A 17,208-nucleotide genomic window follows, 5' to 3' on the forward strand; every position below is an offset into this window, starting at 1 on the left:
CGTGATGTAACCATAAAACAGCACAATTAATTTAATAGGGGTGAACCTCAAGCATTCTGTCATCATTTAATCACTTTGGAATACAGTTCAATTAAATTCAAGTTTATTTGTATAGCGCTTTTCACAATGCAAATCGCTGCAAAGCAGCTTTACAAAAAATGAAAGATTATACATTATATTTAGTAATAGCTTATCAATGGTGACTATCTCAAGTTGATGTCCATTATAGCAAAATTTAGTAGTTTTGTATGTTGTCTGAGGGTTGGCATCATCTGAGGTCTTCTGAAGGGATGGCATCATCTCTTCTCAGGTGTTCGGTCATCTCAGTAAGGGCTGGATCCAGATTGAAGCTTGTGTAATTCCTAGTTACCACAGGATGCCAGTCCCGTGGGAGAAACCGAGAAGGTAGAATTCAAAAGGAGACATTAGCACATTTACTTATTTAAAGGGGTCATATGAAGCGATTTCATGTTTTCTTTTGTTTTTGGAGTGTTACAAGCTGTTCATGCATATATAAGATCCGTAAAGTCAAAAAGATTTTGGTTTCAAACCAAAAGAGATAATCTTTCTAAAAGTTAAGACTCATCCATGCCTTCCTAAAGCGCCTCATTCAAACATGTCCCAACAAAGTCACTGTGTTGGAAGATTTGCATAATGTCGCCCAAATGTATAGGCAAAGAAAGAAGGCGTAACTTTTATTCTCGTTGTTGTGCTTTTGATGCTGCCATGTTGTGGAGACGCTGTGTGTTTCCATATATGGTAAGGGGCATAATATTTCCATCACATGTTTGAGGTATTCGGCGAATCACAACACACTGGATAGCTGGCCAATCAGAACACACTGCACTTTTCAGAACGATGAGCTTTATAAAAATAAAAAAAAACGCCATGTTTCAGAAAGGCAGGGCAGAGAGGAGCAAAAATAATGTACGGTATGTGGAAACACATTGCGTTACACCAAACACACAAAATAATGGGTTTTTTTTCATATGACCCCTTGCATGTGACGACAAAGTCCAATGTCCTTGCGTGTCATTGTGGGATTGACGTCAATGACACCAAACCCTATTGGTCCTTGTGTGTCTTGTAATTAATTGTGCCATGGAAAGATTTAACATGCAAAACTGGAAACATCTCCTGAAGAAAAAAATGTTCATACAGGTTTGGAATAGCACAAGGGTGAGTAAATGATGACTGTGTTTTCATTTATGGGTGAAGCATCCCTTTAAGTGCCTTGCTCTTGAAGAAGTGCTGGCAGATCCGATTACGATAGCACTAATTTGCCCTGTAAGGCTAATTCTACTTCTGTTCAGGTTTACATTCTTCATGAGCAGAGAGCCACTCCTGTTTAGATAAGAGAGTATCACATTCTGGCACACTGCTGTCATCATAGAAATCGCAAACACTCCTTGGTTTTATTTATTTTCTTATTGTCCACATGCTTTGTCATCCGTGTTCATGCGTGTGATAACAGGGAAATATTTTGATGTGCTTAATAGTGCAGTTCGCTGTTGTAATAGATAGCGTGAGATGGATGGTTTTTATGCTAAACTTACAACAGCTCACCATGGCCTTTCCCTGTCCATCATGTATGTGTCTATGTTGATGCTTGGGTAGTTCCATTTGGAAATCATAAATGGAAAAAAATTTAATTGGTTTCAGAATTCTAAAATATTAATTTAGCAGATTGTTGTTTTATAAAAGTGGAATTAATACAAGAATGTTCTTAAAGGGGTCATATGATGCGATTTCAAGTTTTCCTTTCTCTTTGGAGTGTTACAAGCTCTTGGTGCATAAAGAAGATCTGTAAAGTTGCAAAGACTAAAGTCTTAAATCCAAAGAGTTATTCTTTATCAAAGTAAAGACTCTGCCACGCCCCCCTAAAACAGCTCATTCAAACACGCCCCCACATCTCTACGTCACTATGTGGAAATATTTGCTTAATGCCGGCCAAATGTTAACGCAAAGCAAGAAGGTGTGGTTTCAGTAACCGCAGTTAGTTTTAAAGCAGCCGTCAGCGAGATGCTGTGTGTATCTAGGGGAACACAAAAGCACTTTATTTGGCTTTCCGAAAGTAGATGCATTTAGGAATCTTTATGATTACAACAGAACAGCAACGCATTTTATGGACTAACATTTCGTGAACCTTGTAAAACACACACATAATACTTTGGTGAGAGAGAGAGAGGGTCACCACAGAGTCAGCTGTCTTAACCGTCCATGGCTTGTATACTGCAAACATTACAAGAGAGAGAGAGGGTCACCACAGAGTCAGCTGTCTTAACCGTCCATGGCTTGTATACTGCAAACATTACATTTACATTTACATTTAGTCATTTTGCAGACGCTTTTATCCAACGCGACTTACAATTGGGGTATACATAAAGCAATTCTTCTTAAAGAGGCAAACAGACACAGGAAGTGCTTGTAATACCAAGTTTTAGACATTGCTCATATAAGTACAAGCTAGAAAGAGAAGGAATAAATAAAGAGAAAGACAATTATAATTTTTTTTTTATGATGATGAAATCAAGTAGCTTCGGAAGAGATGAGTTTTCAGCTGTCGTCTAAAAATTGTCAGGGATTCAGCATTCTGGATAGGGGTGGGAGGATCATTCCACCAGCCAGGAATGGTGAACGAGAATGTTCTGGAAAGTGATTTTGAGCCTCTCTGTGATGGTACCATGAGGCATTGCTAACTTGCGGATCTCAGACTTCTGAAGGGGATGTAGATTCGTAGTAGTGAGTGGAAGTAGGTTGGGTGCTGAGCCTGTGGCTGTTCTATATGCAAGCATCAATGTCTTGAACTTGATGTGAGCTGCAACCGGTGGCCAGTGCAAGGAGATAAAGAGAGGTGTAACATGGGCTCTTTTGGGCTTATTGAAGACCAGTTGTGCCGCTGCATTCTGAATCATCTGTAGAGGTTTGACACATACAAGCTTCATCACTGTGTCTGTCGCACGACTCTTATCTCTTTTCGGGTTTGAACTGATGGTAAAACTATGGACATTATTAACTGTCTTTACATTTATTTTGAAAAATGAAGCTCGCGATTATGAAAAGGGCCGTTACATTTCCAATGAGTGCTTGCGGTATTCTGCAAATCACAATGCACTGGGTCATTTGGCAAATCAGAGCTGACTGTGCTTTTCAGAAGGAGGGACTTTGTACGCGTTTGAGAGAGACGGGGCATAGAGGACCTACAGTAATGTACAGTATTTGAAAAATAATGTGTTTTGAACGTTAAAGCATGTCAACATATTCTGTTACTCCACACAAAATAATACAGTATACAGTATTATCACGATATTGAAATTTAGTTGAAAAAAGGTTTGTTATAATACAGTATAACAGGTTTAATAACTTTTTTCTTGTAACAAAAATAACTGAACATTGAAATTAAACCGATTAAAGTACAAATGAATTCTAAAGACCAATAGGTACCACTTTACATTAAGATCTCATTAGTTAACCTTAGACAATGCGTTAACATTCACAATGAGCAATAGTTATTCATCTTTTGTTAAAAAAATTACAACTCTTAGTTTTTGTTAGCTCATTAAATAACACAGTTGCAACTTTTGATTTTAACAACGTATTATTAAATATTGGAATTACCTAAGATTAATGAATATTTAGAAGATTTTTTCATCAGCAGTTTGTTAACTAATGAATTTACTTATGACAACTAATGAAGCCCTAATGTAAAGTGTGACCGAACAATAAAGAATCAAAACACTTTCAAACAATATCTAGGACATGTTGTAGTCCAGATTAAAATGGATAAAAGTTTGAAAATAAATAGCCTATGAAGTCTAAATATTTACGTATTTGGCGCTGTGATGAACACCATAGCGAATACACAAATCTGAATGCGGTTTAAATCATTTAAACACTTTTCAGAAACAGAAAGTAACACAGCTGTTTTGTTTCCAGGGTAACGGCTGCATTCCTGCTGTTTAGCGCCATCTGCTGTCAAAGAGTAAACGTGCGCTTTCATCCAGAGCGTTTCTCGTCTTAACAGTTGGGAGGACAATAAACATAAAATTTCTCAAAAGCAATTTTTGTAGGTGAGACGAATAATACAGCTCAAATTGTACTTGTAAGGATATGTATACACGGAGGAAAGCCTTACTTCTATTAGTGCAGCACAACTTCAAGCTGTTGTGGTCTTGCCGCGACAGCGCTCGTGTCTGTTGTAGACATTACTATCCGTCACAGTGTTGCCAAGTCCGCGGTTTTGCCGTGGAATTGGGCTACTTTATCACTGTTGCCGTGGGTTGTTTTTCATGTCTGTGGGTTGAAGCCACCCCAATAATGTCTATTTTATTTTTACCAGGGGACCCCTCAAAACGCGATTAGTTTGGGCTAGTTTTGAGTATGCAGTTGGGCAGGTTTTGTTGTGAATACCTGGCAACCCTGTCCGTCAAGCAAGTAATGTTATTATTGCTAACATAGTGGACTCATCGAAAAATACATTGGCATAATCTGTATTAAAGAGAAAAGAATCACTTCATATGATGTTTAAGTGAATAAAATAGCCTTGACAGCCTTGGCGTTCCACAACTATGGACTTTGTTCTCTCTTACTGGACTTGTGTAGGTGATTAAAGAGGAAAGCAGTCATTTGGACCAAAGCAATGTGAGGCAAGGGAGGGGGAGATTCAAAATGTTTCTAAACTTAAAACGCATTTTTGCACCGTTTGTGTTGTTTTACTACTTACACAATTATTTAAAGTATAAAACATTGTTATTTACAATACACAGTGTGGTTTTTAATCATATTTTTATGGGGGGGACAACCCTCAGATGGGGGGGGGGTCCTGTCCCCCCAACCCCCCCAGGATCTCCACCTATGGAGGGCACATGTGTCTTTGACACAGCAGTGTTTTGCATTGTGACTTAATATTCTTAAAATGCATTAAGTAATGGGATTAATGATCACATTTATCACATTACTGAATACTGGCACGTCTATTCAGTACCTGAATTTGATTATAAATTGAAGTAGCAGACAGAATCTACATATAAAAAAAAAAAAAAATCTTTTTTTTTTTCTTTCTTTGTATAACCCGGGCTATCATGTAGATCACTCCTGTCCAGATGAGATTATTACTTTCGTTGGAAGATCCCTTACACAGATGAACTCTGGGAAACTGAAGATTTGCTGACTCCTTACTTCTCTTTCCAGTTAGCCCATTGTAAAGCCACTAATTAGCCCATTCCCATCTCATTTAAGTGGTCTTTCTGGGTTATTCTGGAAATTCTGTTTTAAATTTAGCATTAGTCTTACTGGATCTGGTGACTTTAAACAGTACGATGTCTGCCGCCATTTCTGGTTATAATTAATGCATGAAAATAAAATCACTTATGTGCAGTCACAACATCAGCCAGAGAAAATTGCAATCAAATGATATGGATAATGGTGGATTAGCATGGTTTACTCAGATCCATAAATCTTTAGGCTAACCCTGATATATGTTGCCAATATCTACAGCCTGAGCAAAATTGAGCAATGAATTGTCACACATAGGTCACCCCTGTCTTTGTGTGTGTGTGTTTGTGTTATGAGAAGGCATTTGGCTGGCTTCGCTGTGTACGTGCGGTTCTATGCGAACGCACGGCAGAGATCAGTTTAGCTGTTACTACAGCAGAGCCTCTGCCCACCGACTAATCTCCCTACTGCTCTGCGGCCGCCAGACAGCAACCTGGACTACCGCTCGCACACATCCACACCAACGCTGGCATGCACATACTCACTTCCACAGCCTTACATACTGCTTCATACTCATGCATGCACTCACCCTGACTCACATGCACGCTTATGAGCTGGTTGGGAGTGATAACGTCTGAGAATGCTGGCTTTAGAGTGAAGATTTATGGTCCTAGACTCTTTGGCCCATTGTCTGTGAAGAAACAGGTTTTTTTTAAACTCTTCAGCTCAGAGTGTTTGTGGTTTCGTCAGGCCTGGCAATGGTGCTGAGTGTCTGAAACTGACGGGGTGACTCAAAGGGTTCAGCCTATTACTGTACATTCCCCCATCCCAGTCAGAGAAATGATTTAGTCTTAATGTTGTACACAAGAAAACGAATGACAGTCCTCAAGCCTTCTGGCACTGTAGATGTGACTTTAGACTGGTTAATTCTGGTTAGGCTTTTAGAGCCGCACACTTACAATTAAGCCTGGACGGGAATTTGTTATTCATTATCATTATTGCCTGTTTAACTGTATTACTGTAACACTAACCACTGTCAGACGGTCTTCATAGTTTCATCTTGAATAAGCGAACAGGGACATCTGTTCCTGCTCTGCTCTTCTTTTCTTTTTTGTGTAACATCCCTACAGCGCAGTTGGATGATTTTCTGTATTTCCATTTGGTTTAGAGCACTAGTTCATCTGATGAACCTTTAGTGTCCATATCACTGGACTTTTTGGTTAGCCTGAGTTCATCTGTTTCCCACAACAGAACGGTTTCATTTGAAACTCGGTGTGTGTGAGGGCTGTGGAACATCGCTTCACCCCTCGAAGGGAACTTGAGAGTGTGAGAAAAAGGAAATTATGACTTATCTGTGGCAGGGAGAGGCTGTTAACCTGCTTTAACTTGTAACTTCCTTTGCATTTGCGTCCTTTTTGATAAAATTTAGACATGGCAGTCATATAACATGTAGGGCAAAAAGGAGAAGGCCTGACGCTCACTATAGCATCAGATTTGAACCATAGAAGCACAATTTATTGTACCACTTTATTGCTCACTTGATTTTATGTTATTGAAGCATAAATATTTGGGAGATTTTAGAGTAGGTAAGAGCTGTATGTCAACTTAGAAAAAGGCTGCTTGGAGGAGTTACCAAAATGGAGTGAACTGACTTGGTAATGCATGTGTCACCTCTATGAACTTTGTTAGCTTAAAGTTCAAACTAAGTCTCTTTAGAGACCCTTGATTGGTTCAGGTTGTTCTTTAAGCATAGCTGGTAGAAGTTAAGCTGTTAGCTTGCTGTTTTTGGCAATTATGGTCTTGTAACCAGCTTCAGGAACGTTTAGCATTTGGGGCTAGTAACCGGAGGCCTGCTGGTTTGATTCCCAAGAGATCCATTATCACAGTTTTTTTAAGCAAGGCATTTAACCTCAGGTTAGCCAAAAGTTCTCAGCTCCATTCTGTTGTGAAATCACATAAAAGTTGCAAAAACAAATTCCCGACCCTGTCAGGAACAGAGTTGTTTGATTTTCATTGCAGCAGATTTTCAGGAAAAGAAATATTTGTGATTACGAATGTTCACAATTTAAAAAAAAAAAAAAACACTTTGGTTTACTTTACAACAAGGTCCCCTTGTTAATATTGATAAAATTAGTTGAAGCATGTTAACTAATAAAAAGTGTTACCAACTCAACTGAAAGAAATTATTTTTAACCTCAATGACCCCTGTTTAGTTTTAGGGGGGTGGTAGTGTTTGTCGGAATGTTTCTCACCATCTGGTTAACAGTGAATAACATGCCCTGGAGAATTTTTTGCATTTTTTAATTTTTTTCTTCAGTGAGCCATTGTTTTTGGGTATTGATAGAAAGGTCAAGTATGTGGCGGATTATTTTTAGCTCCTCGGTCATTTCATCATGAACTAATCAAAAGGAAACCGAAAAAAATTTGTGGTTGATGTTCTTCGACATGACAGCTGCTTTTTTGCAGAGCCCTCTAAATATGCAAATGTCTTTTATCACGCTATGTCCGACAGCATCAGTTCCAGCAGTCCTTTGGCAGGAGTGGGTGATTTAATTGGGCAATGTCATTCCTACAGCAATAACTGGTAGTGATAGTTGAATCTATTGAAAGGTGGTGAAAGACTCCACAGATCAGGCCACCATTGAGCTTTCTTTTCCAGCTAAACACTAGTAGTTTTATTTTGTAGAAATACATAGTCTTCGGTTTTGATTATAAGCCAGAGACCTACACTAGAGTGACACAACTCTATCACACTTCATAGAAAAATTATCATTAGATATTTGTATATCACTTTGTTTTGATAAGAAAAAGAATGTCATGGACTCTTTATATTGTTTTACAACTCATTCGTTGACATTCATAGTTAATACATTAATACATGGGTTGAAAATATTTTGCTCATGTTAATGAAATGAATAGTTCACCCAAAAATGAAAATTCTGTCATTAATTACTCACCCTCATGTTGTTCCAAACCCGTAAGACTTTGTTCATCTTCAGAACACAAATTAAGATTTTTTTTGATGAAATCTGTGAGCTTTCTGTCCCTGCATAGACAGCAACAGAACTAACTGCAAATGAAAATGACATCCAAAATTTTCTAAAGAAGAGAAGATCCAAAGGTTTCCTTCACAAATACAGTGATATAAAAGCACTGGGTTTCGATTTTGAAACGTGCAGTGCTCATGTTTATTCAACGAAGTCTTTTGGAAAATCTATTTGTGACGGTCAGTTTTAATATTGTGGCGGGCAACCACAAATAAATCAATGTATTGGAAACGCTGTTCATTTTATGAAGCTACAAGAATATATTTTGTGTACAAAGAAAACAAAAATAATTTTACTCAACAATTCTTATCTTTTACGTCAGTCTCCACTGCCATTCACAAGAGTAGCACGACGCATACCATGACTGTCATGAATAGACCTGTCGCGATAATTAAATAACCGTGTAATCGTGATTATTTGATCTAACCGCGGTTGTCTGAAACAACGATTATTGTGCTTTTTATACGGCAAAAAGGGGGAGTCATACACCAAAAGAAACACAAGAGCACCAGTTAGATTTTCTTGCACTATATAGCCAATATCATCTGAAGCCATTCTATGACTTAATGTGAGGGACAGAATTATATTTACATTGTTAAATTTAAGTTTACAGAAATTGATCTTCCTTCTGCTGCAGCTGTCAGTTATTCTCCACTCAGCATTCAAACAGCACGTCATGTTCATGACAAGATGATATATTTCCATTAAAATACTTGATGTGTAGATAAAGGTCTGGGGATTCGCATAAAATGACATCTTGCTAGAGTTCATTGCTCTCTCATTTCTTTTGTGTTGCTTCAAGCACATCATTCTGCACCCTGGATGTGCATAAAACTTTTAATCTGATCTTTTTTAAATAATTCACATTAAAAAATACATACACACAGAAAGATTATTAGAAGTTTTTATTTTTCTCATGATTTATATCCTATTTTCATTAATGTATTTTGTAATACAAATAGTAAACAGAATAAACATGTTTTAATTGTATAATGTGCACCAAAGATTTTTTTTTCAAGATATTGTTTTTGCTGCTAAATTATACAGTAAACTAGTTTAATTTCATAGCTTATATATTTTTATTCAAATGTAGTTTTTCTCTGTAATGAGGAAGTGAGTATTTAGTTGATTATATTTAACAAGGGGTTTAAAAAAAGAGTGACCATTAGTTCAACAAACACAGTATTGATATTCTGTAGTAGTGTAGAAAAAGAATAGCGCTGGTGTTGGATCGGTATTGGCCATTCTTAGAATTTGAAATACTCTATGTAATCTTACACTGCAAAATAATAACTCAAAAAAGACTAAAAGATAACTTCATCATAATTATTTACTGAACTATTAAATTAATCACAATTATATAATTAAAGCCATAAAAAACAGACAATTATTCGTTGTAATTGGCATAATTGTCATAATTGCAAAAGCCCTTAAACAGACAGTTAATTGCAATAACAGTGACTATTTTTAGACAATTAATCGTCAGTTAAATTTCCTAATCGCGACATCGAAGTCTGACATGACAGAAAATAAATTGTTGCATAAAGTCATTATTTTTATTTTCTTTGCCCACAAAAAGTATTCTCGAAGCTTCATAAAATTTAAGGTTGAACCACTGATGTCACATGGGCTATTTTAATAATGTCCTTACTACCTTTCTGGGCCTGGGCCGTGGTAGTTCCATTGCTGTCTATGGGAGGGTCAGAAAGCTCTCGGATTTCTTCAAAAATAACTTTGTGTTCCGAAGATGAACGAAGGTTTTACAGGTTTGGAATGACATGAGGGTAAGTAATTAATGGCAGAATATTCATTTTTGGTAAACTATCCCTTTAATACATTAATACATGCTGTAAAAATATTGCTTATGTTAAATCATTTTTTTTTTTTAGTTTAACATAGTAGTAATGTTGTTTTTTGCATTGAAAATTGTAATTTTGTTATTCATGTTTCACTCTCTCTCGATCTACATCGAATTAGAGATGTAGCTTCTCAAACACCCACTGTTATGATTGGCTAATATCTTAGCATAGGAAATCAGTATAAACGCTGACAACGGAGAAAATAATCCAGAATAACCTTGAAGGGTTTTATAAATCTGTATCCAGCTGTTCGATCCAGCCCAGGTAGGTTATACCGCACCCTAAGTCGTAAATATTAAATAGCCATCAACAGATACATTTCATTACTTATGGCTTGGCTGCGGGGTATAGTTATAGTTTTTAACTGCTCCATCTTTGATTAACAGCTTCTTGGCAATACCTACACTGTATTTAACTGATTCACAAATAATCTAAGATGCAATGTCAAGCTAATTTATAGTCCCACATTAATGTAGTCAGGCGTTTTGTTAAATAATCTAATAGGTTAAATAAATAAAGGTGATAGTTTAACCAAATTCTGTCATTATTTGCTCACCCTCATGCCGTTCCAAACCTGTATGGCTATCGTTCATATGTGAGGGGAAAAAAATATATTTTGAAGAATGTTTGAGTTCAAACAACATTGCATTCTATTTACTTTCCTTGTAGGGGCAAAAAATTACTTGATTACATTTTTCAAACTATGTTCTTTTGTGTTCCACAGAAGAAAGTAAGTGTCACAGGTTTGGAGGCCCTTCCACATGAGTAAACGATGACGAAATGTTCATTTTTTGGGTATCCATTTAAGCTTCTTTTTCCTAATGCTGGGCTCCTTCGGAAAGTCATGCCGGTTTCCACAGCCAGGAGCAGCACAATTATCTTAATCTTTTTAACTTGTCTCAGTGTCTTAAAAACGTGTAAGCGAGGCACGCCATAACGGTCAAAGACGTCCGTCAAATGTGCATTTCGCAGAAAAACAATTAAAAACAGAGTGGACTTGATGTGCAGAACTACTTTTAAATTAAAAACAAGGCACAGAGATGAATGAACATGTCTTATGTGAATGACCTCAAGCAGGACCTTTTTGTGTGCAGGAAAAGTGACTCTTCCGCACCATTTTTATTACTTCTCCTACTGGGCACCAGTGAGCAGGTCATGGAAGTGATAATCTAAAAGTAGAAAGTAGTGCTTCGGTGGAGGCAATTATGTGCTGATGTGTTCAGTGAAATTTTGCAGTGTTGCCGAAGACTAGTTTTTAATAGCTTTATTTAGTTTTGGCTCCTTCAACAAAATTTTGTAAGCAAAAAGATCCATTGTCAATAGTGTAGCAATGTATGAAGCACATAGAAGTCACTTTCAAACCAAGCTGTTCTCTGTTGGTCAATGATCAACAAAGTTGAACCCATTGCAAAATCTTCATGTGGAAATCTTCATGAGGAAATCTGTGGAAACGAAATTTCTGATCGCAATGAATCCCTGAATAATTACAAAAAAATTTCTCCTCTTCTGAACACCTAAAAAATTTAAAAGCAATGATCGCACCATTACAACGTGTTGTTATAGTGCAAAGAACTAGAAAATTATTGTTCGTAAAAACTAATTATTTGATGGGGATATTCCTGCCACATCTTGTCTAAAAACATTTAGAAATTGTACTGGGATACCATGATGTAAACATACAGAAGTACTTTTCTATCATAGATCATTTGAAATCATTTTGTTTTTTATTTAGGACCATCTTGGACAGTGACAGGAATTCCTAGCACTTCACAAAACAGAGTCTGCATGTTGAGGCTTTTAATATATTTTGTCAATTAAATGAGCAGCTGAATGCCAAATACTTAACACTCTAAAGAACAAGGTGAATTAAGGATAAATTGCATTTAGACAGACTTCGAGTAACCGCTAGCCGACAGACAACTTATAACAACATCATCTTCAGAGATTTCGTCTGAGGCTGTCAAAACATAGACCCGCTTTTAAAGACTGAAGACGAGTGAGACAGACATCTCAGCAGCTCCACTTGTGGGCGTCTCCCTCTTTGTGTCCTCCGCCTTTTCCACATTCTCCGCACTGTGACAGGAAGTTGTGGGACTCGCTCGCAATGTTGCACCTGTTGCCGGGGCAGCGGGTCAACAAAACAAGCTGCCGCCCCCACGTAGGTCTGGGGATGGTGACTGTCTGTCAGCACTGTCATCCGAGCATGCTGGGAGCTGTTGAGAGCTGTTAGGAGTGGTATAAAGGTAGACAACCTCCCCATTACTCAGCATCAAGGAGGCAGGAAGGTGTGACTAGGTGCAATTTTGCCTCCATCCTCAAATGAGCAGGCAACTGTCCTGGCACGAAAACTTGAAGAGGCTGATGTGAAAAGAAGAGTCGGGTGGAGGCAGGAAAAAAAACACTTTTACGTCTATAAAAAGCAACCTGCGTTTAATTCCAACAAATGGATATCAGTTCCTCGGTGGGTGCATCCACCAGTGAGCCTCAGGAGATGAGAAGAGAATGCCTTCCGTTCCAGAAACATGCATTCTTCCATATTGAACACCAATCAGTTTAGTTGGATTGATCAAGTTTGCTTTGATCAAAGCAGCGGCTGATTATTTGCAGGATTTTGCATCTTATTTTCTGTAGTTGATCAGTGGTTTTGATGTCAGTGGGGGATATTCTTGGACAACTGACAGGCCGTTTAAAGGCTCCGTTTGACTTTTGCACGCATGTTTTCGTGTTTTTCAAAATGTCTGGTCGTTACCAGCATGTGGTTGTACGAGGCCCCCTGTCAGAGTCTCCGTCTGACCCGCAGTTGTCTAGCGGCGTAAACAAGGATACCAAAGGTTGTTGTAGATGGCATTGGCGAAGTCTTTCCACTGCCCCAATAAAGTGCTGATTCTGACGTTGCAAACGGAAATTTCTAAGTAATTAATGACAACCAGTTGAAATCTGAAAGTAATCACCATGCTGTGTTGTGAGTTTAGAAGCTGTGCTGGGCCAGAAACAGAACGTGAGAGAAAGGCTATTTCATGTGATGCCCAAAAGTGTTGTCTGGGTAGGCAGCTTACTACATTTTAACTTGAAGGTCTTTTTTGATAATTCAAAGGTCATATGAAGGCCAAAAATATTTTAATCTGAAGTTAAAGTTTAAAACGAACATTTGAAAGTGCTTATGATACCCAGAAATGCTGTAAGGCACTAGGTTCTCAGTTGAAGTACAGAAGTTTTGTCCTTTTTGACCATTGACACATGCCAAAAAATGCAGTCTAGGTTGGGATCCGAGGTGTTAAAATGCTTTTCAAATATGCATATGATAACCAAATATGCAATTCAGTTTTGGTCTTTAAACTGAGAGTTCAAAATTACATACAAGGCAGTCAATTAGGTTACATTTTTGACCTTGGTTCACTTGAACAGACACAGGATGAGTAAAAATGTCATTTAGGTGGGCAGATTTCAAGTTTTAATCTAAAGTGTTTTGACTTGGCCTATGAGTTGAATGTTTGAGTGTATGTTCTAGGTCGAGACGGTCCTTGGGAGATGGCTCACACTTGCATGAATGCCATTTTTTGCAACACTGTTGAATGAAACATTTGACCTTATGCCATGTCAAAATTGTTCCATTGGTAATTTTTTCTTTTCATTTGTAAGGCTAGGTGGGGCTGTCGATACCACTCACATGTCTGTAGTTGAAAGCCCATGCCCCACCCTCATTATCCCATTAACTTATTGAAAACAGGTCAACCTTTTTTGTCTTCGCTAATATTCTTATTACATCTTTGCTAACACACCTGATGGAAAATATCAATCTGAAGATGTGTCATCACTTCTGTGTGCTTGGGTTTGCCCAAACTTGATCTCTTTTCATGTAGATTATTCTTCTAAATATTCTTCTCTAAGTGCCTTAAGCACTGAATTTTTTCTTTATATGTACACACTGCTGTTCAAAAGAGTAGGGTCTGTAAGACTTAAAGGGTTAGTTCGCCCAAAAATGAAAATTAGGCTGCGTTTTACTGACCCCGAGGCATCCTAGGTGTTTATGACTTTCTTCTTTCAGACAATTCCAGTCAGAGTTATATTTAAAAATCGTCTTTGATCTATCAAGCTCTATTGTTGCAGTCAGCGGGTGTTGCATTGCTTCAGTCCAAAAGATGTGAAATAAAAAGCGCCCTTCCATAAAAAAAAAAAGTGTCTCACAGGGCTCCGGGGGGTGAACAAAGGCCTCCTGTAGTGAATCGATGCGTTTTTGTAAGAACAAAATCTCAGCAGTAGTGTCTGAACACAAAACCTGAAACCAGTTTAAAGATGGCTTGGCATAAATCAAGATCTTCCTTTCCTTGAAAAACTGAGGCTTAGCCAGGTATGTTTGCAGTGCAACGTATCCAATTTCCCAAACCTTCTCACAGCCAGGCTGACTATTTTTATAGATACATCTGGTTTATGCCAAGTTAACCTTAAACTGACCAAATGATCCACCTGACAAGATCCTGTTTCCTTCGACCTGAGCAAACAGTTAAAAACACAATATTAAAACATGTATAATGATGCATAATGCTCTATAATGTATCTAAAGTAAGTTTATAATATTTTCTGCCGTAGCTTCTGGAATATGTCGGGAAAGGGAAGAGCATAATGGACGTTGGTCTGGCTCAGGCCCGGCAGCCCCTCACAACACGAAGTCACTACTTTGAAGTGGAGATTGTGGATCCTGGAGAGAAGTGCTACATCGCCCTGGGCCTGGCAAGAAGAGTAAGTCATTTGCTGTTTTGTTGCTACTTGGTTTAAAAGCATCTGCTAAATCAGTGAATGTAGGGAAGTGCATGCACATATGGATAAAAAGGACCACATTGTCACACTATGGAGGTTAAATGCTTTGCAAATGCCATTTTTTTTTATATATATATATATTATATATATTATAATATATATATATGTAGTCTAATATATGATATTTGGCAAAAGTGTAGTCTTTTGATCAAAAATTCCCAGTGGTTTTTTTGGTCAAGGAATGAACAACAAGAGAAGTGTACAGTAAGCTCTGGTTATACACCAAGATCGCAAATGTGGCTTCACAACACTGTGTCCTCATAACCGTTAAGAGTCTGACATTATAAAATGCCCTGAGGTGCAGAATGCAAATAGAACAGCGGTTTGAGCAAATCACCTCAAACAAACAGTTCACGCGTCTGTCATGATTTACTCATCTTCAAGACGATCCCCTATGACTTCATTTCTTCTGTCAAATGGTGTACAGTGGCTGTCAGTCTCCAAAATGCATCATAAAAGATTCTAAAAGTAGTTCAAATGACTCATGCAATATTACAAGTCTTTTTTTTTTTTTTTTTAAACTTAAACTAGGGATGCACGATATATCGGGGACCATGTCGGTATCGGACGATAAATGTTAATTTTAATGTTGTCGTTATCGAACCGATAAGAAAATTTTGCCAATATATTAAAGCAGATAAATAATGCATTATTTTCTGCAGAGACACTTCAGATGCACACTGTTCGTTATGACGGTTTTTAATTGCTTGAAATATTTTTGGAATCACTATAGAAAAGGAAAATGCAGTGAAGTGCAATATGTGCAGGGCAAGTCTGTCATAATATAATGAGAACGTAACTGTTAAATGAAGTTATGGAATCTTTGTGCACCCGTGTTTAAGCACGTTGTTATGGGACGAGCGCATTCACAACGGAGCTGCACCTTCATGACCAGCACTGTTAAGTTCGCTTGTGCATTTGCAGCCTTTTGTGCAATTGTACATTGTAATAATGTTTATGCATATAGGTCTGATTTATCGCATATAGAATGCATTTAGTTAAGCTAATAGAGAGTTAATAGAGAGCTTCTGGAGTTGAAAAGGGCAAGGTTTCTAAAAAATAATGAATAGAGCATAATATATAGGTTACAACAAGGTTTAATCTGGCTGCAGAGGAACACAACCGGGGTTGCCTGATATAAAGAGACGTAATCCCCGAAACAGAGCTTCCAACTTGTGCAATAATGCAATAAGCTGGTGATACACAGCCCTATTGTCCAGTGACTTGTTTGCATTATTTTATTTATTTGTAAAGCTGCTTTAATTTTGGTTTATGTTGAAGTGTTTAATGGCTTTTAATGTGAAACTTTTTTTGTCATGAGGCTTTAAAAAATTATATAAAAATTTGGATGTAGATTTATCAGCCAACACATCGGTTATCGGCTTTTATATATAAATAATTATCTGTTATCATATTGGCCAAAATTTTCATATCGGTGCATCCCTACCTCACACTTGTACAAGCATTGTACAAGCAACAGACCAATTATTTACTTAAAAACCTTGCCTTGGGCATAGCTTTCAAATCTCACATTTCAAATCAGTTTGGAATATAATGTCCTTCAACTACTTTTTAATGTATTTTCTATTTATGGTAGTTTTTGCCATTGCATTTTGTTGTATGTAAAAGAGCAGTGTGAACTTTTTTTAGTTTAGTGTTATTTAAATGCATTATATGTACATGTGCAGTGGTGCTGTGAAATAAGTCAAAGTCCTCATTTTTTCTTTCTTTTTATTTTTGAATAAAATGTAAATTCATGTCCCAGTCTCATTTTCTTTCATTATTACTTAGACAATCAAAAAAAGGAAAAATAAAAACAATTGTTTTTTAGATTTTTACTAGGGCTGCCCTCGACTGAAGATTTTTCTACATTTAATTTTTTTTTCCTTTTCCATTTATTCCAAAATAATCATTCAAGGCAGAAACGGTGTAAACAATATATTTTATTTGTGAACCTATGTTCAGCTGTTCTTTTTAATAGATAACTTTTAACTATTTTTGAATTTTTCGGATCATCAGTCATCAAAGCTCAGTATATTGGTCACAAACACAGAGATTAATTACTTTAAATTTCGCCAAGCTGATTAATGTTATATTTTGTATTATTGGCGTTTTTTTTTTTTTTTTTTTTGTACTACAAACTTTTTTCTCATCCAGTATTTTGGGGAGACACTACCTCCTTTACATCCTCGGAGGAAACACCCCTGATATATATGTAGTTTATTTATATATATATATATATATATATATATATATATATATATATATATATA

The 17,208-nt window shown here is 37.1% G+C and overlaps 1 protein-coding gene across 1 annotated transcript in view; it reads left to right on the plus strand.

The window, feature by feature from the left end:
• LOC109055707 (SPRY domain-containing protein 3-like) overlaps positions 1-17,208 on the plus strand; it is a 48,301-nt gene that overhangs the window by 14,063 nt on the left and 17,030 nt on the right. Inside the window, exon 7 of the mRNA XM_042750761.1 lies at positions 14,708-14,857. Coding sequence (XP_042606695.1) covers positions 14,708-14,857 — 150 coding nt within the window. The remainder of the gene's footprint in view (positions 1-14,707; positions 14,858-17,208) is intronic.

This window comes from Cyprinus carpio, chromosome B23 (assembly GCF_018340385.1).
Source record: "Cyprinus carpio isolate SPL01 chromosome B23, ASM1834038v1, whole genome shotgun sequence".
Lineage (NCBI taxonomy): Eukaryota > Metazoa > Chordata > Actinopteri > Cypriniformes > Cyprinidae > Cyprinus > Cyprinus carpio.